Genomic DNA, 22,700 nt, shown 5'->3' with positions numbered 1-22,700 from the left:
GGCTCCGCTTCAGCCACAGCTGCTCTGGGTGCAGAGAAAGATTCTCCTGCTGCGCCGTCTCCATTTAATGTGGATAAATGTCAAGTAATGCACACTGGAAAAAATAACCTCAACTGTACAGACAATATGATGGGGGCTAATTTAGCTACAACTAATCAGGAGAAGGATCTTGGAGTCATCGTGGATAGTCCTCTGAAGACGTCCATGCAGTGCGCAGCGGCCGTCAAAAAAGCAAACAGGATGTTAGGAATCATTAAAAAAGAGATAGAGAATAAGACAAAGAATATCTTATTGCCCTTATATAAATCCATGGTGCGCCCACATCTTGAACACTGCGTACAGATGTGGTCCCCCTCGTCTCAAAAAAGATAGACTGGCCTTAGAAAAGGTTCAGAAAAGGGCAACTAAAATGATTCGGGGGTTTGGAACGGGTCCCATATGAGGGGAGATTGAAGAGGCTAGGACTTTTCAGCTTGGAAAAGAGGAGACTAAGGGGGGATATGATAGAGGTCTATAAAATCATGAGTGGTTGGAGAAAGTGAATAAGGAAAAGTTATTTACTTGTTCCCATAATATAAGAACTAGGGGCCACCAAATGAAATTAATGGGCAGCAGGTTTAAAACAAATAAAAGGATGTTCTTCTTCACTCAGCACACAGTCAACCTATGGAACTCCTTGCCTGAGGAGGTTGTGAAGGCGAGGACTATAACAGGGTTTAAAAGAGAACTGGATAAATTCATGGAGGTTAAGTCCATTAATGGCTATTAGCCAGGATGGGTAAGGAAGGGTGTCCCTAGCCCCTGTTTGTCAGAGGGTGGAGATGGATGGCAGGAGAGAGATCACTTGATCATTACCTGTTAGGTTCACTCCCTCTGGGGCACCTGGCATTGGCCACTGTTGGTAGACAGGATACTGGGCTGGATGGACCTTTGGTCTGACCCAGTATGGCCCCTCTTATGTTCTCTCACACTGCTGGACAGGGCAGTGGGGCCCTTCAGAGTGAGGCCTGAGGCCCTCCTAGCATGTTGTGTTGAGTCCCTTCCCCTCCCTGGGCATCAGTTTCCCCTCCCATCTAGTTTGACTGTGAGCTCTTTGGGCAGGGACTGTCTGTCTGTGCAGCGCCTGGCACGATGGGGCCGTGATCACATCAGGCCTCTAGTAGCTGCAAATAGAAACACACCTGAAGCTGCCCAGGGCGGGGTCAGTAACAGGGTGCTGAGGGAGTGAGGCACTGTCATGGAGTGTGGGGGAGTCCGGGGCCTGCACCCCTCTTCCTGGGATTCACTGAGACTCTCAGCCAGCCAGTAAAGCAGAAGGTTTATTGGACCACAGGAACAGTCCCAAACAGAGCTTGTGGGTACAACCAGGACCCCTCAGTCAAGTCCTTCTGGGGGATCAGGGAGCTTAGACCCCAGCCCTGGGGTTCCCTGCGTTCCACCACCCAGCCCCAAACTGAAAACTAACCCCCCCCCCCCCCCCCCCCCCCGCACCAGGCTCCCTTCTGCAGCCTCTGATCACATTCCTGGGCAGAGGTGTCACCTCCCCCTCCCCGTCCTGGCTCAGGTGACAGGCTCTCAGGTCTCCCCTCCCCAGGGCACATTCCCAGGTCAACACTCCCCGCTCCCTGCTGAGTCCCATCTCTCCCCCCTTCGAGACTGAACTGAGCGGGGTCACTGTGACCAGTGACCTGGGGAAGTTCGGGGCCCCCTCTCCGGGACAGCGCATCCGCTATCAGGTTGGCACTTCCCTTCACGTGGACCACGTCCATGTCGTAATCCTGCAGGAGCAGGCTCCATCTCAGGAGTTTAGCGTTGGCTCCTTTCATCTGGTGCAGCCAGGTCAGGGGCGAGTGGTCGATGTAGACGGTGAAGTGTCGCCCGAAGAGATAGGGCTCTAGTTTCTTGAGGGCCCACACCATGGCCAGGCACTCCTTCTCGATGGCCGCGTAGTGTTGCTCCCGGGGTAGCAACTTCTTGCTCAGGTACACGATGGGGTGTCTCTCCCCCTTTTTGTCCTCCTGCATTAACACCGCCCCCAGTCCCGTGTCTGAGGCATCGGTGAACACCACAAAGGGCTTGTCAAAGTCTGGGTTTGCCAGAACTGGGCCACTGACCAGAGCCTCCTTCAGCGCCCAGAAAGCCTCCTGGCACTGCTCGGTCCAGACCACCTTGTCTGGCTTCCCCTTCTTGCATAGCTCAGTGATGGGGGTGGCTATGGTGCTAAAGTTGGGCACAAATCTTCGGTAGCATCCTGCCATCCCAATAAAGGCTTGGACCTGCTTTTTGATGTGGGGAGCGGGCCAGTCTCTGATCACCTCCACCTTGGCTGGTTCCGGCTTTAGGCGGCCTGTGACGAAGTGGGACTGTTCTTAATGTTTCCTCTGAATAGTGTGGGGGTGCCTCAGTTTCCCCTAGGCAGTTCTTAAGTATCTAGGTGGTGGGGTAAGGGTGTATGATCATTGCAGTGCCCTAGAGGGCATGTGTGTGCAGGAGTCTGGACACAGAGAATGGCCGACACCCTGTTTCCTGGCAACTGATGGCCTGGGCCCTTCCCCCCCTGCAAGGTGAGAGCTGAAGGGTTGGAGAACAAAGGAATCAGGTGACCTCCTGGCCCGGGAAAGGAACAAAGCCCAGAGGAGGAGGGGCTGGAGGGGTTTTTCAGTTTGGGGCTGGCTGGGACATGGAGTGAAGTGCAGACGTGGTTGTCTGGCTCACTGCCCCCCAAAATGGACCCAGCTGAGGGGTCCCGTTCTCTGCACCTGCAAGCTCTGTTTTAGACCATGTTCCTGTCATCTAATAAACCTTCTGTGTTACTGGCTGGCTGAGAGTCACGTCTGACTGCGAAGTTGGGGTGCAGGACCCTCTGGCTTCCCCAGGAGCCCCGCCTGAGCGGACTCGCTGTGGGAAGCGCACGGAGGGGCAGAGGATGCTGAATGCTCCGAGGTCAGACCCAGGAAGGGGGAAGCCGGGTGAGCTGTGTGTCCTGCAGACAGGCTGCTCACAGAAAGGCGACTGCCCCAGAGTCCTGACTGGCTTCATGGGGAGCAGTTCCAGAGCATCGCTCAGGGACTCCGTGACACGGCCGCTCCCCACCCGATGGCCCAGGTAAGACACTTCCGCCATCCCCACCTTGCACTTCTCCACTTTTACAGTCAGCCCAGCCCCCTGGAGTCGGTCCAGCACTTGTCTAACCTGGGACACGTGGTCCTCCCAGGTCTGGCTAAAGACACAGATGTCATCAATATACGCCACGGCAAAACTCTCCATCCCCCTCAGGAGCTGGTCCACCAGGCGCTGGAAGGTGGCCGGCGCTCCCTTGAGGCCGAAAGGCAGGGTCAGGAACTCATAGAGCCCCAGAGGGGTGATAAAGGCCGATTTCAGCCGGGCATCTGCATCCAGCGGCACTTGCCAGTAGCCCTTTGTAAGGTCCATGGTGGTGAGGTACCGAGCTCCTCCCAGCTTGCCTAGGAGCTCGTCCGGCCTGGGCATGGGGTAGGCATCAGATGCAGTGATGGCACTGAGCTTCCGATAGTCCACACAGAACCGGACCGACCCGTCCTTTTTGGGGACCAGCACCACCGGCGAGGCCCAAGGGCTGGATCACCCCCAAAGCCAGCATGTCCCGGACCTCTCTTTCCAGGTCCTGAGCAGTTTTCCCTGTGACTCGGAAGGGGGAGCATCTTATCGGTGGGTGCGACCCGTCTGCACCCGGTGGACAGTCAGATTAGTGCGTCCAGGCTGGTTGGAAACAGCTGTCGGTACGGATGCAGCACCCCCCTGACCTCAGCTTGCTGGGCAGGGGTTAGCTGATCCGAGAGGGGAATTGTTTCCAGGGGGGAACCAGCTCTGGTCCCAGGGAATAGATCTACGAAAGGGTCATCTCCCTGCTCTTCCCACTGTCCACACACAGCCAACACCACATTCCCCCTGGCATAATATGGCTTCTTCATGTTCACATGGTACACCCGGCGGTGGTGCGCCCAGTTCGACAGCTCCACCACATAGTTTACCTCATTGAGCTGCTTGACGACCTTGAAAGGGCCCTCCCAGGCGGCCTGTAGTTTGTTCTTTCTCACGGGGATGAGAACCATCACCGGATCCCCGGTGGCGTAGGCACGGGCCCGCGCCGTGCGGTCATACCAGACCTTCTGCTTCCTCTGGGCTCTGGCCAGATTCTCCCTGGCCAGGCCCATGAGTTCAGCCAGTCTCTCTCGGAAGATCAGGACATACTCCACCACTGACTCTCCATCGGGAGTGGCCTTCCCCTCCCACTCGTCTCTCATCAGGTCCAGGGGGCCCCTCACCCTCCTGCCATATCACAGTTTGAAAGGCGAAAATCCGGTCGACTCCTGGGGCACCTCCCTGTACGCGAACAGCAGGTGAGGTAAGTACTTGTCCCAATCCTGCGGGTGCTGGTTCATAAAGGTTTTCAGCATCATCTTTAGCGTCCCGTTGAACCTCTCCACCAGCCCATTGGACTGGGGGTGATAAGCTGAGGCCCAGTCGTGCCGGACCCCACATTTCTCCCACACGCACCGGAGCAGGGCCGACATGAAGTTGGAGCCTTGGTCTGTCAAGACTTCCTTGGGGAACCCCACTCGGCTGAAAATGGTCAGGAGCACATCTGCCACGGTGTCGGCTTCAATGGAAGCTAAGGGTACTGCCTCGGGGTAGCGGGTGGCAAAATCTACCACCCCCAGAATCTATTTCTTCCCCGACCGGGTCGTCTTGCTGAGAGGCCCCACGATGTCCATGGCCACCTTCTGGAAAGGCTCCTTGTGACGAAGTGGGACTGTTCTTAATGTTTCCTCTGAATAGTGTGGGGGTGCCTCAGTTTCCCCTAGGCAGTTCTTAAGTATCTAGGGGGTGGAGTAAGGGTGTATGATCATTGCAGAGCCCTAGAGGGCAGGTGTGTGCAGGGGTCTGGACACAGACAATGGCCGACACCCTGTTTCCTGGCCACTGATGGCCTGGGCCCTTCCCCCCCTGCAAGGTGAGAGCTGAAGGGTTGGAGAACAAAGGAATCAGGTGACTACCTGGCCCGGGAAAGGAACAAAGCCCAGAGGAGGAGGGGCTGGAGGGGGTTTTCAGTTTGGGGCTGGCTGGGACATGGAGTGAAGTGCAGACGTGGTTGTCTGGCTCACTGCCCCCCAGAATGGACCCAGCTGAGGGGTCCTGTTCTCTGCACCTGCACGCTCTGTTTTAGACCATGTTCCTGTCGTCTAATAAACCTTCTGTTTTACTGGCTGGCTGAGAGTCACGTCTGACTGCGGAGTTGGGGGGCAGGACCCTCTGGCTTCCCCAGGAGCCCCGCCTGAGCGGACTCGCTGGGGGGAAGCGCACGGAGGGGCAGAGGATGCTGAATGCTCCGAGGTCAGACCCAGGAAGGGGGAAGCCGGGTGAGCTGTGTGTCCTGAAGACAGGCTGCTCACAGAAAGGCGACTGCCCCAGAGTCCTGACTGGCTTCATGGGGAGCAGTTCCAGAGCATCACCCGGGGACTCCGTGACACTCCTCTATGATGGGCAAAGGTCTCAAAGCCGCTTTCCCCTTGTCCCGGGCCGTCCCCACCCTCTGACAGGGGTCACGGGATCAGCAATACTGCCGGACCGTGGTAAAGACCCCGGGCCAGTAAAAGTTCTGTAGCAACCTCTGCCGGGTGCGCCGGATTCCCTGGTGCCCTGCGAGGGGGATGTCATGGGCCAGGTACAGTAGCTTGCGACGATACTTCTGGGGGATCCCCAGCTGCCTCCTGATCCCACAGGACTCCACTTCCCCTGGGGGAGCCCATTCTCGGTACAGGAACCCCTTCTCCCACAGGAACCTCTCCTGGCAGCCTCTCCTCATGGTCCGTACCACACCGAGGTCGGCCAGGTCCCTGAGCTTCCGCAAGGAGGGATCTTTCCTCAACTCGGCCAGGAACTCAGCGGCTGGGGAAGGGATGGGGACCGGTTCCCCCTCAGTGGCCAGGTCTGAGGCCTCAGCCTCTCTGAGCCATGCCCCTCGGCGCTCCCTCCCCACCAGGGAAGGGTCCTGCGCCCCCAGTGTGGTACCCTCCCCAAGGTCAGGGCGCAGGGCCCCTTGCCGGCTCTGGCTACGGGTCACAACCAAGGCAGTCTGGGGGTTGCTTGACCAGTCCTCTAGGTCTCCCCGCATCAAAACCTCAGTGGGCAAATGGTGATGCACCCCCACGTCCTTGGGGCCCTCCTTGGCCCCCCATTTCAGGTGTACCCTTGCCACGGGCACCTTGAATGGGGTCCCACCCACCCCCGTCAGGTGGTAAGCTGGCAGCCCCCTTTGCCTGGGCCATCTGCCCCTCGTCCAGCTGGGTTCCTGAGTAGGTGGCCTCTCTGTCAGCTCTGCCCAGTCTGTCCCTGAGCCTGGGGCACTGGGTCCGTACGTGGCCTCTCTGGCCACAGTGATAGCAGCTCAGGTCACGTTGGTCCCCTCGAGCGGGTTGGAGCGGCCCGATGCCAGGCGTTCCCCCTGGGAGGGGGCTCTCCCTATTTCCCCGCTGGGAGGTTCCATGGTGACTCTCTCTCTGCATCGGGGGGGGCCTGTTCTTTTGTGACTCCTCCCGGCTACCCCCTGACCGACTGTTCACAAACTCATCGGCCAGCTGCCCTGCGTGCTGGGGGTTCTCGAGCTTTTTGTCCACCAGCCACAGCCTCAGGTCGGAAGGGCACTGTTCATACAGTTGCTCCAGGACGATTAGGTCAAGCAGGTCCTCTTTAGCTCGGGCCCCAGCTGTCCACTTGCGGGCATACCCCTGCATCCGGTTGGCCAGTTGTAGGTAGGTGACCTCAGGCGTTTTACGCTGACTCCGGAACCTTCTCCGGTACATCTCGGGGGTCAGCCCAAACTCACGGAGCAGGGCCTGTTTGAACAGTTCGTAGTCCCCTGCCTCCGCCCCTGTTATTTGGCTGTACACCTCCACGGCTTTGGGGTCCAGTAAGGGGGTGAGAAACTGGAGCCTGTCGGCAGGGTCAACCCTGTGCATCTCGCAGACAATCTATGTCCTCCCCCTCCTTACGCTGGGCCAGGAAGCACTTATCAAAGCTCCTTGCAGTCTGGGGTCCCCCCTCATTCACCGCAGCCGGGACCCCAATGCTCCTCAGCCTGGCCAGCTCCAGCTCATGCTGTCTCTGCTTCTCTTCATGCTGTCTCTGTTTCTCCTCCTCCTGCTCATGCTGGCGTTGTCTCTCCTTCTCTTCCCGCTCATGCTGACGCTGCTTTTCAGGATCCTCCAGCTCCCTCATTTTCATCTCCCTCTCCCATTCCAGCCGCCTCCGCTCCAGGGATGGGGAGCTCCGCCGGGAGGATCCCCTGCTGGCTGCTGGGGTCAGGGTGCCCTCGGTATTCGCTGGGCTTCCCCCAACCCCTCCCCCAGGCATAGGTAGGAAGGGTCTCGGGATGTCCTCGGCAGCTGTCTGACCCCTCCCAGCCTGGTCAGGCCCCAGGGCCCACGCTGCGTCCACCGGGCGGCTTCCCTGCGGGACAGGGATCAGCGATCCCCCTCCTCCAACTGGGCAATCAGCTGTTCCTTGGTGGACCTCCCGATGCGCAGCCCCCTCTGCCTGCACAGCTCCACCAGGTCGCTCTTAAGGCGTTTAGCGTATATCTCCCTGCTGGCCACTCGCAGGCCTGGGCAGTTGTCACGGAGTGGGGGGGAGTCCGGGGCCTGCACCCCTCTTCCTGGGATTCACTGAGACGCTCAGCCAGCCAGTAAAACAGAAGGTTTATTGGACAACAGGAACACAGTCCAAAACAGAGCTTGTGGGTACAACCCGGACCCCTCAGTCAAGTCCTTCTGGGGAGCAGGGAGCTTAGACCCCAGCCCTGGGGTTCCCTGCGTTCCTCCACCCAGCCCCAAACTGAAACTAAACCCCCCCAGCAGGCCCCCTCCTGCAGCCTCTGTCCACATTCCCGGGCAGAGGTGTCACCTCCCCCTCCCCCTCCCGGCTCAGGTTACCGGCTCTCAGGTCTCCCAGGGAAACTCCCCTGCCACATTCCCAGGTCAACACTCCCCCCTCCCTGCTGTCCTCACAGGCGGCCCCTTGCCCCATCAAGCCCCAGCTCCCTCCAAAGAGGGTTGGAGCTGCTGGCACTGCAGAGAGGTCGGCCAGGTGCCCGGCCTGCACTGGGGGGTGAAGGCTACTCTGGGGCACCCCAGGATTGAGGCAGGCGTGTTACACCCCCGTTTTCACACCTACCCCGTTTTGAGAAGGCAAAGGGGAAGGGTCAGGCCTGGGGCAGGGGTTTGGCTCCTTGGACCAGTCAGGCGAGGACCCATCTAGCCTGGTACCCTGCCTCCGGCAGGAACAGCACCCCAGAGGAAGGGCTGGGGACCCTGCTGGGGGTCGGGACGAGCCCCCTCTGGGGCCAAAGGCGTTTCCAGGGGCCTTCCTCCCACCGCAAAGCAGCCCGACCCCCCATCAGGTCTCAAACACCGGGCAGAGCCCAGCAGGGAATAGGAGAGATGCTCCCCCGGGGCTGGAGGGGGGAGGAGCCCGGGTGCCCCCGGGCGCTGTGGGGGTCCGGGCGCCCGGCGCTGGAGGGGGGAGGAGCCCGGGTACCCCGGGCGCTGTGGGGGTCCGGGCGCCCGGCGCTGGAGGGGGGAGGAGCCCGGGTGCCCCCGGGCGCTGTGGGGATCCGGGCGCCCGGCGCTGGAGGGGGGAGGAGCCCGGGTACCCCGGGCGCTGTGGGGGTCCGAGCGCCCGGCGCTGAAGGGGGGAGGAGCCCGGGTGCCCCCGGGCGCTGTGGGGGTCCGGGCGCCCGGCGCTGGAGGGGGGAGGAGCCCGGGTACCCCGGGCGCTGTGGGGGTCCGGGCGCCCGGCGCTGGAGGGGGGAGGAGCCCGGGTGCCCCCGGGCGCTGTGGGGGTCCGGGCGCCCGGCGCTGGAGGGGGGAGGAGCCCGGGTGCCCCCGGGCGCTGTGGGGGTCCGGGCGCCCGGCGCTGGAGGGGGGAGGAGCCCGGGTGCCCCCGGGCGCTGTGGGGGTCCGGGCGCCCGGCGCTGGAGGGGGGAGGAGCCCGGGTGCCCCCGGGCGCTGTGGGGGTCCGGGCGCCCGGCGCTGGAGTGGGGAGGAGCCCGGGTACCCCCGGGCGCTGTGGGGGTCCGGGCGCCCGGCGCTGGAGGGGGGAGGAGCCCGGGTGCCCCCGGGCGCTGTGGGGGTCCGGGCGCCCGGCGCTGGAGGGGGGAGGAGCCCGGGTGCCCCCGGGCGCTGTGGGGGTCCGGGCGCCCGGCGCTGGAGGGGGGAGGAGCCCGGGTGCCCCCGGGCGCTGTGGGGGTCCGGGCGCCCGGCGCTGGAGGGGGGAGGAGCCCGGGTGCCTCCGGGCGCTGTGGGGGTCCGGGCGCTCCGGGGCGCTGCCCCCACCCGCCGGCCGCGCCGATCGAAAGCGAAAGCGGCTCCGGGCGGGGGCGGGCGCAGGAGGCCCCGGCCGGGTCGGTCGCTGCGCGCCGCGGAGCCGCCCGGCAGCACCATGGAGCGCCGCGGGGAGGAGGTGGAGGTACCGGCGCCGAGCGAGGGGCCGGGGCCGGGGCCGGGGGGGGCGCGTGCATCTCGGGGGGGCCTGGGGCACACGCTGGGGGCAGTGTGGGGTGCGCTAGGGAGGCAGGGGCCGATCCATGGAGCGCAGGGTTTGCTGCCCCACCCGCCCCACGCTCCAAGGGGCCCCCAGGGGCTCCCCGCGGTGTGTGACCCGCAGCCCCATGGGCCTCGAGCCGCTGCGGGGCACCCCGGACCCGGTTTGGCCCCGGGGAGCGTGTGGGGCTCGGCGCTGCCGGGCCCGCTGGGGGTCTTCGCCCGCTCACGCCTCTGGGCTTCTGCGGGCCTCAGGGGAGGATCCCTGCCAGGGGCTGTGGGGGGCGCCAGGAGAGCCCAGGGCTTCGGGGGCAAGGGGAATCTTTAGAGGGGGGTCCCCGGCTGGAGGGCAGCCTGCCCCCCGGCATGGCACCAGGCGGGGGGAGCCCGGCCCCTCTGGGACACCCAAGCACGCAGGAGCCTCATCCCGGCGGGGTGTTTGCATGGGGCCCCCTGGTGCTGGGCATGCGAGAGCCGCAGAGCTGGCTCCCCTGGGCTCTGGTGCCCCTCACCCTGCGGCCTGGTGCCAGCCCCGTGCAGGGAGCAGGGCCGAGAGCCAGCGGGCCCTGCGCTTTGGATCGCAGCGGGTCTGCGGGGGGCAGGGGGCAGGGGGCCGGGGGCCTGTGCTGGCCGGAAGAAGCTCGCGGCGCGGTGGGCGAAGACATGAGCCAGGCAGTGCCCAGCTGGAGGGATCTGGCAGGAAAAGAGGAACTGGGGGGCGATGACAAAGTGGTTTCAGCTCCCCCCCGCCCGCCCCCCCAGAAGGGCTCGCTGCTGGTGTCTGCTCTGGCCCCGCGCTGCGAGCCAGGTGGGGAAGGCCCTCGAGGGCAGTCACCTCCCCGGCCAGGTGGGCGGGGGGCAGAGGCCGGCATATGAGCTCAGCCCACCCCACCTTGTGCTCGGCAAATGGAGCCCCCCTTGGGGAGCAGAGGCCTGGGAGCTGAGCCAATGGGGCGCGCTCCCCCTGGCAGACACCCTCCCCAAACAAGCCACCGCGTGGCACTGCCAGGCCTCCCGGGGGTGGAGAGAACAAACCACTCAAACCTGCAGATGGGTGGCCAGGCCCCGGCAGGGAAAGGGCCTGGGGCCGGGCGCGGTGAGGGGGCCCGGGGTGGGGGGGCCGTGCCCCTGCCGGGCGCGGTGAGGGGGCCCGGGCTGGGGGGGCCGTGCCCCTGCCGGGCGCGGTGAGGGGGCCCGGGCTGGGGGGGCCGTGCCCCTGCCGGGCGCGGTGAGGGGGCCCGGGGTGGGGGGGCCGTGCCCCTGCCGGCCGCGGTGAGGGGGCCCGGGGTGGGGGGGCCGTGCCCCTGCCGGCCGCGGTGAGGGGGCCCGGGCTGGGGGGGGCCGTGCCCCTGCCGGCCGCGGTGAGGGGCCCGGGGTGGGGGGGCCGTGCCCCTGCCGGCCGCGGTGAGGGGGCCCGGGCTGGGGGGGCCGTGCCCCTGCCGGCTGCGGTGAGGGGGCCCGGGCTGGGGGGGCCGTGCCCCTGCCGGCCGCGGTGAGGGGGCCCGGGCTGGGGGGGCCGTGCCCCTGCCGGGCGCGGTGAGGGGCCCGGGGTGGGGGGGCCGTGCCCCTGCCGGGCGCGGTGAGGGGGCCCGGGGTGGGGGGGCCGTGCCCCTGCCGGGCGCGGTGAGGGGCCCGGGGTGGGGGGGCCGTGCCCCTGCCGGGCGCGGTGAGGGGGCCCGGGCTGGGGGGGCCGTGCCCCTGCCGGCCGCGGTAAGGGCCTGTCTCTGGCAGCTGGAGAAGAGCGTGCGGCGGCTGCGGGAGAAGTTCTACGGGCGGGTGAGCGTGGAGGAGGCCGCGCTGCTCATGAGCCGCTACCAGAATGACCACGCCATGGTCTGCAAGGTCATCGTGCTCTGCCGGGAGCAGCTGGGGGGTGAGTGCGGGGGCGGGGGGGGGGGCAGAGGAGCTGGGCCCGGCGAGGCAGGCTGGGGGGGGGCAGAGGAGCTGGGCCCGGCGAGGCAGGCTGGGCGGGGGGGCAGAGGAGCTGGGCCCGGCGAGGCAGGCTCGGGGGGGGGCAGAGGAGCCGGGCCCGGCGAGGCAGGCTGGGCGGGGGGGCAGAGGAGCCGGGCCCGGCGAGGCAGGCTCGGGGGGGGCAGAGGAGCCGGGCCCGGCGAGGCAGGCTGGGCGGGGGGGCAGAGGAGCCGGGCCTGGCGAGGCAGGCTCGGGGGGGGGCAGAGGAGCTGGGCCCGACGAGGCAGGCTCGGGGGGGGGCAGAGGAGCTGGGCCCGACGAGGCAGGCTGGGGGGGGGGCAGAGGAGCTGGGCCCGGCGAGGCAGGCTCGGGGGGGGGCAGAGGAGCCGGGCCCGGTGAGGCAGGCTCGGGGGGGGGCAGAGGAGCCGGGCCCGACGAGGCAGGCTGGGGGGGGCAGAGGAGCCGGGCCCGGCGAGGCAGGCTCGGGGGGGGCAGAGGAGCCGGGCCCGGCGAGGCAGGCTGGGGGTAACCATGGTCTGTCCTGCCCTAGACGCAGACCCCGAGGAGCGCCGGACTCTGGAGCACGACCCGGTGGTGAAGGTAGTTCACTCTCCATTCTCGTCCCACCGTAGGAGGGGGGTCGTGGGGGGGGAGGGGGGCTGTGGTCGGCATTTGGGAGACCCTGGGCCGAGATGCAGACTGGACCGGACACTGCTTGGGCTCTGTCTCACGGGGTGGCCAGCCAGGCTGCATGGGGCCCACTGCTCGCCGGGCGGAGAGCAGGGGGGCGTCGGTGCAGCCTGGGGCCCGGGGCTGGGCTGGGTCATCCAGCCGGTGGGGAGCCCCGGGTCTCGCTGAGCCGGCCCCTCATGCCAGGCTCCTCTCGCTTCCCATCTAGAAAGTGGTGGAGAAACTGAAGCAAGAAGAGGAGCAACAGAAACAGGTGTGTGTGCCGATCCCTCTGTGCGTGTGCACAGGTGTGCCGGTGGATCTGTGCGTGTGTCTGCATGTGTCCGTGTCCCTGGCTGGAGGGGAGGTGCCCGGCAGGGGGAGGGGGATGCACCCCTGTCTTGGCACTGGGGTCACTGTTCACACACACCTCGTTATTTGCATTTGACTTTTATTTCTTCTCTCCCCACTCTCGCCCCCACCGGTGCAGAAACCCAGCCTCGACTGTGAGAACGACAAGGACATCGAGGTGAGGGGGGCCGGGCCCATGGGACCCACAGGGACGGAGACTTTGCTTCCCTGCTCCTGGCAGATCTTTCCCTTCGCTGTTACTACCGTGGCAAATAGAGGCCCTAGCTTGAGATGAGGCCCCGTCGCGCCGGGCGCCACCCAGACCCCACCCGAGATCAGGGCCCCGTCACGCCGGGCGCTGCCCAGACCCCACCCGAGACCAGGGCCCCGTCACGCCGGGCGCCACCCAGACCCCAGCCGAGACCAGGGCCCCGTTGCACCAGGCGCTGCTCAGACCCCGACCGAGATCAGGGCCCCGTCACGCCGGGCACCGCCCAGACCCCACCCGAGACCAGGGCCCCGTCGCGCCGGGCGCTGCCCAGACCCCGACTGAGACCAGGGCCCCGTCGCGCCGGGCGCCGCCCAGACCCCACCCGAGACCAGGGCCCCGTTGCGCCGGGCGCCGCCCAGACCCCAACCGAGACCAGGGCCCCGTCACGCCGGGCGCCGCCCAGACCCCACCCGAGACCAGGGCCCCGTCGCGCCGGGCGCCACCCAGACCCCGGCCAAGACCAGGGCCCCGTCGCGCCGGGCGCTGCCCAGACCCCGAGCGAGCCCACCCCTGGGCAACTCCCCATCTAAACACAGGCCGGGGGAAGGGGAAGGAGGCACCGAGGGGGGACGGGACGTGCTCGCCCAGCACCTCAGCAGCAGAGGAGGGAGGAGAACGCAGGTGACCTGAGCCCCAGGCCCCCGTGCCGCCCCCCCAGGCCATCGCCCAGCAGCTGCGGGTGCTGCCCCTGACGGAGCGGAACCTCCGCATGTTCGAGCACGCCAGCCGCAACCTCATCCCCTCGGCCGAGCGGCAGTTCGCCTGCCAGCCCTGCGACAGCGCCTGGTGGCGCCGCGTGCCCGAGAGAAAGCAGGTGCGTCCGCCGGTGGGGGCGGGCGGTGGGGGCGGGCGGTGGGGGCGGGCGGGGCCGTGGCCCAGGACACTCACGCTCTCTGGTGCCCCCCACAGGTGTCCCGGTGCCGGCTGTGCGGGAATCGCTATGACCCGGTGCCCTACGACAGGATGTGGGGCACGGCCGAGTTCCTCTGCCCCGCCTGCAACCGCAGCTTCAGGTGAGGGGGGGTCTCCCCACGGCCTGCCCCTGCCATGGGGGGGGAGGGAGGGGGAGCACAGGCAGGCTCCAGCCAGCGGCTGGGGGGCGGGGCGGAGCGTGACTCACAGCCACCCTCTCTCCTCCTGCCAGGGGCTCAGCACAGATGGGCATGGCCTCTCCCTGCTTCATCTGCGGCACCCGCGTGCTGCCCAGCCGCATCCTCTCGCCGCGCCAGGTCGCCGGGTCCCGGAGCCGTAACCCCCACTCCTGCTACGCTGAGGACTGCTACAACCGCCGAGGTGAGGGGCTGTTTGGGGAGGGGGGCTGGGAGCCAGGACTCCTGGGTTCTATCCCCAGCTCGGGGAGGGCAGTGGGGTCTGGTGGGTCAGAGCAGGGGGGAGCTGGGAGTTCGGACACGTGGTTTCCATCTGTCACGGCGTGGGGGGGAGTCCGGGACCTGCACCCCTCTTCCTGGGATTCACTGAGACTCTCAGCCAGCCAGGAAAACGGAAGGTTTATTGGACCACAGGAACACAGTCCACAACAGAGCTTGTGGGTACAACCAGGACCCCTCAGTCAAGTCCTTCTGGGGAGCAGGGAGCTCAGACCCCAGCCCTGGGGTTCCCTGCGTTCCACCACCCAGCCCCGAACTGAAACTAACCCCCCCCCACCAGCATGCTCCCTCCTGCAGCCTCTGTCCACATTCCTGGGCAGAGGTGTCACCTCCCCCGCCCCCTCCCGGCTCAGGTTACAGGCTGTCAGGTCTCCCAGGGAAACTCCCCTGCCACATTCCCAGGTCAACACTCTCCCCTCCCTGCTGCGTCCCACCATCCCTGGCTTTGCCACTGACTCAAGTCCCTTCCTTGCTCTGTGCCTCAGTTTCCCCTTGGTAACTTGGGAGCAGCGCCCTGCGAGCCCCGGCTACTGCCCCATTTGACACTGCTCCCTCCCCCCCCCCACAGAGCCCCATGTGCCCGGCACCCACTGCGTCCACCCCCGCAGCCGCTCCAAGAACAGGCTGCCCAAGGTGCTGTTCGCCAGCCTGGAGCACCAGAGCACCGGCTCCACCGTGGCCACCTGCCTGAGCCAGGGCAGCCTGGCCCACTGCGACCTGGACGAGCTCCTCCTCGAGGACCTGGCGGAGGAGAGCGAGGGCTCCGGGGACTAGCGCCCCTGCTGGCCCTGGGGCCCCTGCGCCCAGGGCTCTGTTTGCACTTTATCCTTCTCTCGGCTTTTCTTGCCTGGCCAGGCCGACCCCGCTCCTCGGAGCAGGTGGGGCTCCTCTCTGGGGCGGGGCTGGGGCCCGTCTCTGCCCAGCCCTGGTGGAAGCCGCAAGCCGGCCTGGTGCTGCTGGGGCCCTGCGGGTGCTGGGCCTGGCACTGGATCTTTGCCTCCCCCTTAATTATTCCACGTAACTCTTAGAGAACCAGGGTCTGGAGGGCCCCGGGGTCCCCTCCCCGATCCGGGGGGGCTGTGGGGATGGAGTCAGGGCCTGGATTTCAGGCTGAATTCCGGCTCTTTTGTTTCTCTCTCTTTGCTGGCTCAGGCCCTGGGCTTGCAGCATTGACCAAAGCCGAGCGGCTGGACGGGGCAAGGCCGGCTGCCCCTGGGACCAAACCAGGGCGGGCGCGGGGGGCAATTCTCCCCATGGCCCTGCCAGAGCCGCGGCCCTCGCCCCTTTCCGCGGCAGGCTCGGCTGGGCCGGCTCGGCTGGGCCGGCCCGTCTGTCCTGTGTCTGTCTGCTCCGGGGGCAAGTCCCGAGCTTTAATCCCGAAGTGCCCATCCCCTCCTGCCACCCTGGGCCTGGGGGTTGCTGGGAGACGCCCATCACCGTGGTTACAGTTTCTTAGCAGCCACCGTTTTTTAAATTGATTCAGAATAAAGAAGGTTTGTCACAGCCGGCGTCCCGGGCACTGCTGGGCTGGCAGGGCCGGGCGCGGGGAGCCCTGCCCAGGGACCACGGTGCTGCCCTCTGTCCTGTGGCGATGCCCTGCCCTTCCCGGTGCCTGGGAGGAAGCTGGGCAGGATCCCTCCCTCCAGCAGCCCTGGGGTCTCAGGCGTGGGCTGGTGGGCCTGGGTGCTCATGCGTCAGGGGCAGGGGTCTTGGGCGTCCGGGGGGGCAGCTCCGGGGACTCGGGCGTCAGGCGGCTCCGGGGGTACTGGCAGCGTCAGGGGCGGGTGGCTCCGGGGGTTCAGGCGGCGGGCGGCTCCGGGGCGTCGGGGGCGGGCGGCTCCGGGGCGTCGGGGGCGGGCGGCTGCGGGTGGCTCCGGGGCGTCGGGGGCGGGCGGCTCCGGGGGTTCAGGCGGCGTCGGGGGCGGGCGGCTGCGGGGCGTTGGGGGCGGGCGGCTCCGGGGGTTCAGGCGGCGTCGGGGGCGGGCGGCTGCAGGCGTCGGGGGTGGGCGGCTCCGGGGGTTCAGGTGGCGTCGGGGGCGGGCGGCTGCTGGGTGTCGGGGGCGGGCGGCTGCTGGGCGTCGGGGGCGGGCGGCTCCGGGGGTTCAGGCGGCGTCGGGGGCGGGTGGCTGCAGGCGTCGGGGGCGGGCGGCTGCGGGTGGCTCCGGGGCGTCGGGGGCGGGCGGCTCCGGGGGTTCAGGCAGCGTCGGGGGCGGGCGGCTCCGGGGCGTCGGGGGCGGGCGGCTCCGGGGGTTCAGGCGGCGTCGGGGGCGGGTGGCTGCAGGCGTCGGGGGCGGGCGGCTCCGGGGGTTCAGGCGGCGTCGGGGGCGGGCGGCTCCGGGGCGTCGGGGGCGGGCGGCTGCTGGGCGTCGGGGGCGGGCGGCGCGGGCCGGACCATCATCACCACCTTGCGCAGGGAGTAGGCGCTGCCGTGGAACTCGGCCCAGTAGACGCCGTCCTGGTAGCGGCTGCGGTAGGGCCCGCCCTGGTACCACACCCCGTTGAGGTTGGCGTGGGCGCAGGCATTGTACCACCAGCCGCCCCTCTGGTGCTGGGCACAGCTCCCTGCGGGGAGGGGAGACGGCATCAGGGCCGGGAGGGTCCCGCGGGGGCGGGGGCGGCGCCAACCCCCATGGCCCCCTAGGCCCGGGAGTCAGCCAGCCCCCCCACCAGCCCCCTTTCTCTGGAGCCGTGGTGGGTAAGAGGGAACGGGGCAGAACCTGCCCGCTGCTTACCCAGTTGTGGTCCCTGGTGCCCCCCGCCCCCTGCAGCCCCCTCACCGCTGTAGGCGTCGTGGTCCCGGTCCAGCGTGCTGAAGGGGCGGCCGTCGTGCCAGGCCAGCGAGTCCCCGGCGCTGCCCCGGTACCGGCCCAGCCGCAGCCGGTAGGAGTCGCTCTCGGGCTCCAGGGCGAAGCGGTCGTAGTGGGCATACGCCTGGCGCCCCGCCCAGTCCTCCAGCAGCACCCGCAGCGCGTAGGGCCCCGGGCCCTGCCCCGTCACCTGGCGGGTGTTCTCCAGCCCCAGCCAGTGCTCGCCGTCCAGCGTCCCGAAGCCGTGCTGGGGGGGGTGCAGGGGGAGTGAGGGAAGAGACAGGGCTGGGGGGCCCTGGGAGGTGAGTGGGGGGTGGGTAATGGCCAGGGGCTCCTAGGGAAGGGGGACAGTCTCTGGCCCCAGGAAGGTGAGTGGGGACCCTCCCTCAAATCCCCTTCCCCCACCCCCCTGGGCTCCAGGGCCAGTTCAGCCCTCGGCCCCCTGCTGTGGGGTCCCGTGGGGCCGTTTGGAGCCCAGGCCCCACCCACCCCCCTCACCACCAGCCCCATCGCTGCATCATCCCCTTCGTGGGGTCTGACGCCCTCCCCTGGTTCTAAGCTGCCCCCCCACCCCCCCACCCCCAGGCCTAACCGGGACCTGGCGCCCCCTCGGGCCCCCACGGCCTTGGAGCCCCCGCCCCACCCCTGGGGGTGGAACCCCAGGCTACCCAGGGCGGCCCCCCCATACCTTGTAGTGGTGCCAGGTGGTGAAGAAGCTGACGGAGCCGTCCTGGCGCCGTTGGATCACGGTCCAGCCCCCGCCCTCGAGCTCCTGCTCGCACCAGACCTGCAGGGACTGTCCTGTGCCCGCCGGCTGCACCAGATAGACCCCGCTGGCCCGGTGCCCGCTGTGCCGCGCCTCCAGGCAGTCGCGCCAGGGCCCTGCGCCCCGGGAGCCGCGTCAGAGGGACAGGGGGGCCGGGCCAGGCAGGCCGCCCCTGCCCACCATACCCCCCCTGGGTGGGGATGTCTGGGGGCACTGCCCCCTCTGGGCTCCCCCTGTCCTGCCCCCTTTGCTGCTGGCCACCCCCAGCCAGAGATGCCCTTTGGTCCCTGGGGCTGGGATGGGGGGAGAGGCGAGCGGAATGGGTGGTTTTCCCCCCTCCCGGTCGTGAACCTCCTAACCCATCTGTGGGGGGGTGGGGGTGGATCGGGGCGGGGAGAGACCCCTGCCAGGAGGCTGAGGGGGGCAAGGTGGTGCATTGGGGAGGGGGAGAGGTAGGGGGTGGGAGGCCCTGGGTGGGGAGGGCACCCCAGGCTGGAGGGGGGGGTGAGGTGGTGGGTTAGGGGTGAGCGTGAACTTTATTTTATGGCCCTGTCAGCCTGTAAAGCCTGCGGTGAAACCTGGCCCCACTCCCCCGACCCATGGATGTTCAGCCAAAGCCGGTGGGGGGCGGTGGCACGTCCCAGGCGTGGAGGGGGAGGCCGTGGGCCAGGCCCCCCTTCCCCCCGCCTGGCTCGGGCTGCAGACGCTGCTGCCAGCACCGTGGCCACAGCAGGGAACAGGCGAGGGGGGGGCGGGCTGCAATCTGGGTGTCCCCCCCTCCCCCCGCGGCTCCGGCCGCCCGACTCACCCGGGGCCCTGGGGGGCAGCGTCGGGGGCGCCGGCTCCGTCTGGTCCATCTGCAGCTCGGCGGCAGCGTCGAAATGCGCCCGGCTCTCGTTGGCGACGCCGGACGGGCGGAGGGGCACCACCGGCACCAGGGGGGGCTGCGAGGAGACGAGACGGGGCCCTGAGCCGGGCACCCCCCCGGGCACCGCCGCCCCCCCACTGCCCAGCGTGGGGCACCCCCCGCCCTGCCCCGTTGCCCCCCTGCCCTGGCGTTACCTGCGGGGGGGCTGGCCCGGCGCCCCCCGGGCACCGCCGCTCCAGCCGCGCGATGAGGGCGCTCTGGCTGTTGACGAGGGCGGCCAGCGCCTGGTAGCTCAGCTCCAGCTGGCGGTAGCCGGCGGCCAGCCGCAGGGCCTGGGCCGAGGCGTTGGCCACGCGCCCCTCGAGCTGGGCCCGCAGCCCGGGCCCCTGGCGCCGCTGCAGGATCTCGTGCAGCAGCTGGGCGTAGAGCTGGCCCACGCGGGCGTTCAGGGCGCGGCTCTCCTTCCGCAGGGCCTTCGCCTCGCTCACCAGGGCGCCATCCACCGCCGCCAGCCCCCGCAGCCGGCCCAGCTCCGCCCGCAGCCGGCCCAGCTCCGCCCGCTGCCGGCCCAGCTCCGCCCGCTGCGCCCGCGTCTCGCCGCCATCGGGCCCCGGCGGCGCGGGGGCCGCCCGCCCGCTGCTCCAGCACACGGCCCCCGTGAACTGCTGCCGCGGCACGACGAAGGTGTAGGTGCACTTGGCCCCGGGCGGGGGCTCGGCCGCCCGCCCCCCCCGGCTCCGCCCCGGCTCCTCCGCACGGCTCTCCGGGTGCGCCAGCCCCACCAGGCTCAGGAGCAGCAGGGCCACAGGCCAGGGGGCCACGGCGCCGGGCTCTGGGGGGGAGAGCGGAGCTGAGAGGGGGGCTCCGTGCTGGGAGCCGGGGTCCTGGGAGCGGTTCCCACCTCTGCCCTGCCGGCTGACCTTGGGCAAGTCCCTTCCCCTCTGCGTGACTCAGTTTCCTCACCCACCCCGGGGCTGCCTGCGTGGCGGGGGAGCACCGCTGGGTGCTGCTGGTCTAGAATTAATAGAACAGGGTCCCTACCTTAACCGAACCCCCTTGTGTGGGGGCAGGACGCACCCCCTTGCTCTCACCACCAGACCCCACTCAGCTCCCAGAGCTGGGGGGAGAAGCCAGGAGTCCTGGCTCCCAGCCCCCTGCTCTAACCCCCAATGCTTCCTGGTGAAGTAATCTCTGTTGGAGACAGCTGCCCCTCACCCCCCCAGCACCGCTCAGTGGGGCCAGGCAGCCTGCTCCACTCCCGCCCCAGGCTCTGTTAGTTCCCTGGCAGGGGAGGGGGGTCCCAGGATACCAGCTCCCTGGCGGCCCCTGGGCAGCTGCTCCCCACCCGCCCCATCTCAGGCCTGTGCTGGGCTTATGCCTGCCTCGAGACAAGGCTGGCCCCTGACCCCGTTCCCACGCTGCCCCTGGGGCAGCGGAGCCCCACCCACTGGGGGGAATGTGGAGGATGCCTGGATTCCTGGGGGGGAGAAGCTGACCCAGCCCCAGCCCCCCCATGGGACAAGGGGCATTCCCTGGCTAGATCTGGGCACAGAGCCTGGCTGCAACGAGGGCCGGGCTCTGCCCATCAGTGGCGTGGCTGTGCAAAGAGCTCCAAGCACCACAGAGAACTGAGCCCTGCCCCCCCCCCCGCACACAGCACCAGTGCGAGCCCCATTTGCCAGTGGGGAAACTGAGGCACAGAATGAGGACAGGCTTTGCTCCCAAGTTGCACAAATCGGGTGAAGGTGGGGATAGCGTCCTGGCTCCCAGCCCGTCCCCCCAGCTCTAACCACTAGCCCCCACTCCTCTGGCAGAGCTAGGGACAGGACCCAGCAGTCTTAATACCCAACCCCGCGTCCCCCAGCACAGAAACCCTTCTCCAGCCGCTCCCTGGCATGCAGACGCGGCAGGAGCTGGGCCGTTCGCCCCCCCGCCCCACACATGCAGAGCCAGTGCCGGGAAGGAGGGGACCGGCCCTGGTGCCAAACCCCCAGCGCATCAGGTGACTATTCCAGCTGCCAGCGAAGGCTTTTCCCAGGGCTGTTTATCGCACAGCCCCGCGGAGCCACATGCCGGGGGCGCGGAATCGGGCCCTCGGCACCGCAAAGCTCCACCCGCCTGCCCCCACCAGAGCCCCCTTAGCTGGCCCCTCTCCAGAGCAGGGCGGCTCGGGGCACCCCGGTGCCTGGGTCTGAGCGAGGCAGGCTGCCTCCCGCGGCCAGGCCGGTGCGGAGCGGAGCCCAGCAGCGTGGCTGTCCCGGGCAGAGCGGAGGGAGGAAATGTCCCCGCTGCACGTACGGCTCACAGGCTGGGGGGTGAAGCCGGCAGGTGGGCACCAGGGTCACCCCAAGTGCCGGATGCTGCCCAGACCCCTGCTGAGATCAGGGCCCCACAGACCTGACGGGGGGACAGTCCTGCAGCACCCCGCAGCGTTGGTACCCTGGCCGACACCCACCCGTCCCAGAGCCCCCCAGGGTCCCTGCTGAGAGCCTGGCAGCTCTCGGGGTGGGGGGTACTGAGGCCCCCCGTGGGTCGGGATTGCCGAGGCTGACCTCTTGCCCCACAGGCAGCTGGACAGCCTGGCTACGAGCAGGGCACTTCCAGCAGGGTAATGCGGCCCTGGGCACGGCCAAACAGCAGAGGATGGGCGATGGCAGTGCCCGTCACCGGGGGGCACCCCCCCGGCCAGAGGCTCGGGAACCCCCACGGGGCTACGAGTGTCCCAGAGGAGAGCGGGGCGCTTCGTGGAGCCCCGAGGCGCTGCCCGTCAGAGTGTCAGCCCCAGAGAGATGCAGGCACCTGCCACCGGGCACACAGGGACTCAGTGGCAGAGCCAGGAATTGAACCCAGAGCTCCTAGGGCCCAGTCCTATGTCCCCCCCCACAAGCCCCCTGCTTGCTGCAGCCCCTGTGGGCAGGGAGGCTGCCATGTGCAGCTGCCCCCCTGGGTTTGCAGGTCCCCTCTCAGAGGGGCAGGCCTGGCCCCTGGGGTCACCGCTTGGCTGCCTCCACTTACCAGTTACCTCCTGGCGCATCTCCCTCGGCCGCAGAGGGTGCTCTGGTGCGGTCAGTGCTGGGGCGGGCAGGAGGTGGCCACCGCCGACCCGCACGCCGGGCAAGGGACAAAGTAGGAGCAGACGCATTAGATGTGGAAGAGCCCAGTTAGCAACCACCTAAACCCCACTCCTGTCCCCAACCCAGTAACAGAACCCAGGAGCCCTGGATCCCAGCCCCCAGCTCTAACCACTAGCCCCCCACTCCCGTCCCAGAACTGGGATAGACCCCAGGAGTCCTGGCTCCCAGCCCCTCTGCCTGCCCAGAGCCCCTGCCCAGGCCGTCCGTGTGGGCAGGGCTCTCCCAGCAGAAGGCCCGTGATGCTAAGCAGGAGCAGGGCATGGGAATGCCTTTCCTGACCCCCGGCCCCGCAATCAGGTCTGAGGGCAGCGCTCCGAGCCCAGCTGTAAATATTTACATCCTGCTCATTCCTCCACTCTGTGCCTGCTCACCCCACCCGCCCCCCATCCTGCCAGGCACCCCCTGGGCTGTTGCTCCCCACGCCCCTCCCAGCAGCTAGGAGCTGGGACAAACTCCCCCAAAGTCTCCCGAGCAGTCCTCCCGACCCAGCGCGTTCCCCTCCAGCCCCCTGGGACCCACCTTGACCCCCATCTGTCCCCCAGGAGAAGGGTCCAATCCCCCAGCTCCACAGCGCACAGCTGCCGGCCCCAGGGCAGGTCAGTGGAATGCCAACGCCCTGGCACCTCTGCCCAGCCAGCGGATGGGGCAGACGAGCCGCTGGCCAGCCCCGGTCCCTGCCCAGGGTGCAGATGCCAGTGACAGCTGCAGGCCCCGGCTGAGCTCTGCAGCCGCCTGCCTAGGAATGCCGCTCGCTCCCGGACAGGCAGGCAGCCAGTGGCAACTCCAGCTACTGCTCCCCGCCTCCTCCGCCTCCCCTCCCAGCTCCGAGCAGGGCCCAGCCCAGGCCGGCTGCGGGTGGCACCTGGGGGAGCAGATTCCGGCTTCTGGTCACAGCCCTGCATGGTGCCTGGCAGCGGCCCAGAGGGCAGGGACAAAGGGGTGGGGGGGTCACCACAC

General features: G+C 68.2%; 2 protein-coding genes across 5 annotated transcripts; one reads left to right on the top strand and one right to left on the bottom strand.

Annotated features, from left to right (window-relative positions):
* Positions 1 to 9,323: 9,323 nt before the first annotated feature.
* SHFL (shiftless antiviral inhibitor of ribosomal frameshifting) lies at positions 9,324 to 15,671 on the top strand. Of its 3 annotated transcripts, none has more exons than XM_048831484.2 (9): positions 9,324 to 9,504; positions 11,310 to 11,451; positions 12,040 to 12,089; positions 12,388 to 12,432; positions 12,649 to 12,687; positions 13,439 to 13,594; positions 13,690 to 13,793; positions 13,925 to 14,073; positions 14,737 to 15,671. In XM_048831484.2, the coding sequence occupies exons 1-9, from the start codon at positions 9,478 to 9,480 to the stop codon at positions 14,940 to 14,942; spliced, it is 918 nt and encodes a 305-aa protein (XP_048687441.1). In that variant the 5' UTR covers positions 9,324 to 9,477; the 3' UTR covers positions 14,943 to 15,671. The 3 variants fall into 3 exon arrangements, with proteins under 3 accessions (XP_048687441.1, XP_074977661.1, XP_074977660.1); XM_075121559.1 differs by lacking the exon at positions 9,324 to 9,504 and adding an exon at positions 9,598 to 10,425; XM_075121560.1 differs by lacking the exons at positions 9,324 to 9,504; positions 12,388 to 12,432 and adding an exon at positions 9,596 to 10,425.
* A 673-nt stretch (positions 15,672 to 16,344) lies between these two features.
* Positions 16,345 to 22,462, bottom strand: ANGPTL6 (angiopoietin like 6). 2 transcript variants are annotated; one of them, XM_048832326.2, is made up of 7 exons: positions 22,263 to 22,462; positions 21,625 to 21,681; positions 18,804 to 19,441; positions 18,550 to 18,685; positions 17,664 to 17,857; positions 16,946 to 17,222; positions 16,346 to 16,730 (listed from the first exon to the last, which is right to left on the bottom strand). In XM_048832326.2, the coding sequence occupies exons 2-7, from the start codon at positions 21,641 to 21,643 to the stop codon at positions 16,477 to 16,479; spliced, it is 1,518 nt and encodes a 505-aa protein (XP_048688283.1). In that variant the 5' UTR covers positions 21,644 to 21,681; positions 22,263 to 22,462; the 3' UTR covers positions 16,346 to 16,476. The 2 variants fall into 2 exon arrangements, with proteins under 2 accessions (XP_074977720.1, XP_048688283.1); XM_075121619.1 differs by lacking the exon at positions 22,263 to 22,462 and having other exon boundaries at positions 16,345 to 16,730; positions 21,625 to 22,082.
* Between the last annotated feature and the right edge of the window lie 238 nt (positions 22,463 to 22,700).

Source organism: Caretta caretta, chromosome 20 (assembly GCF_965140235.1).
Source record: "Caretta caretta isolate rCarCar2 chromosome 20, rCarCar1.hap1, whole genome shotgun sequence".
NCBI classification, from domain to species: domain Eukaryota; kingdom Metazoa; phylum Chordata; order Testudines; family Cheloniidae; genus Caretta; species Caretta caretta.
Note: the sequence above shows the minus strand (reverse complement) of the source record. Positions and strands in the feature narration are given on the sequence as shown.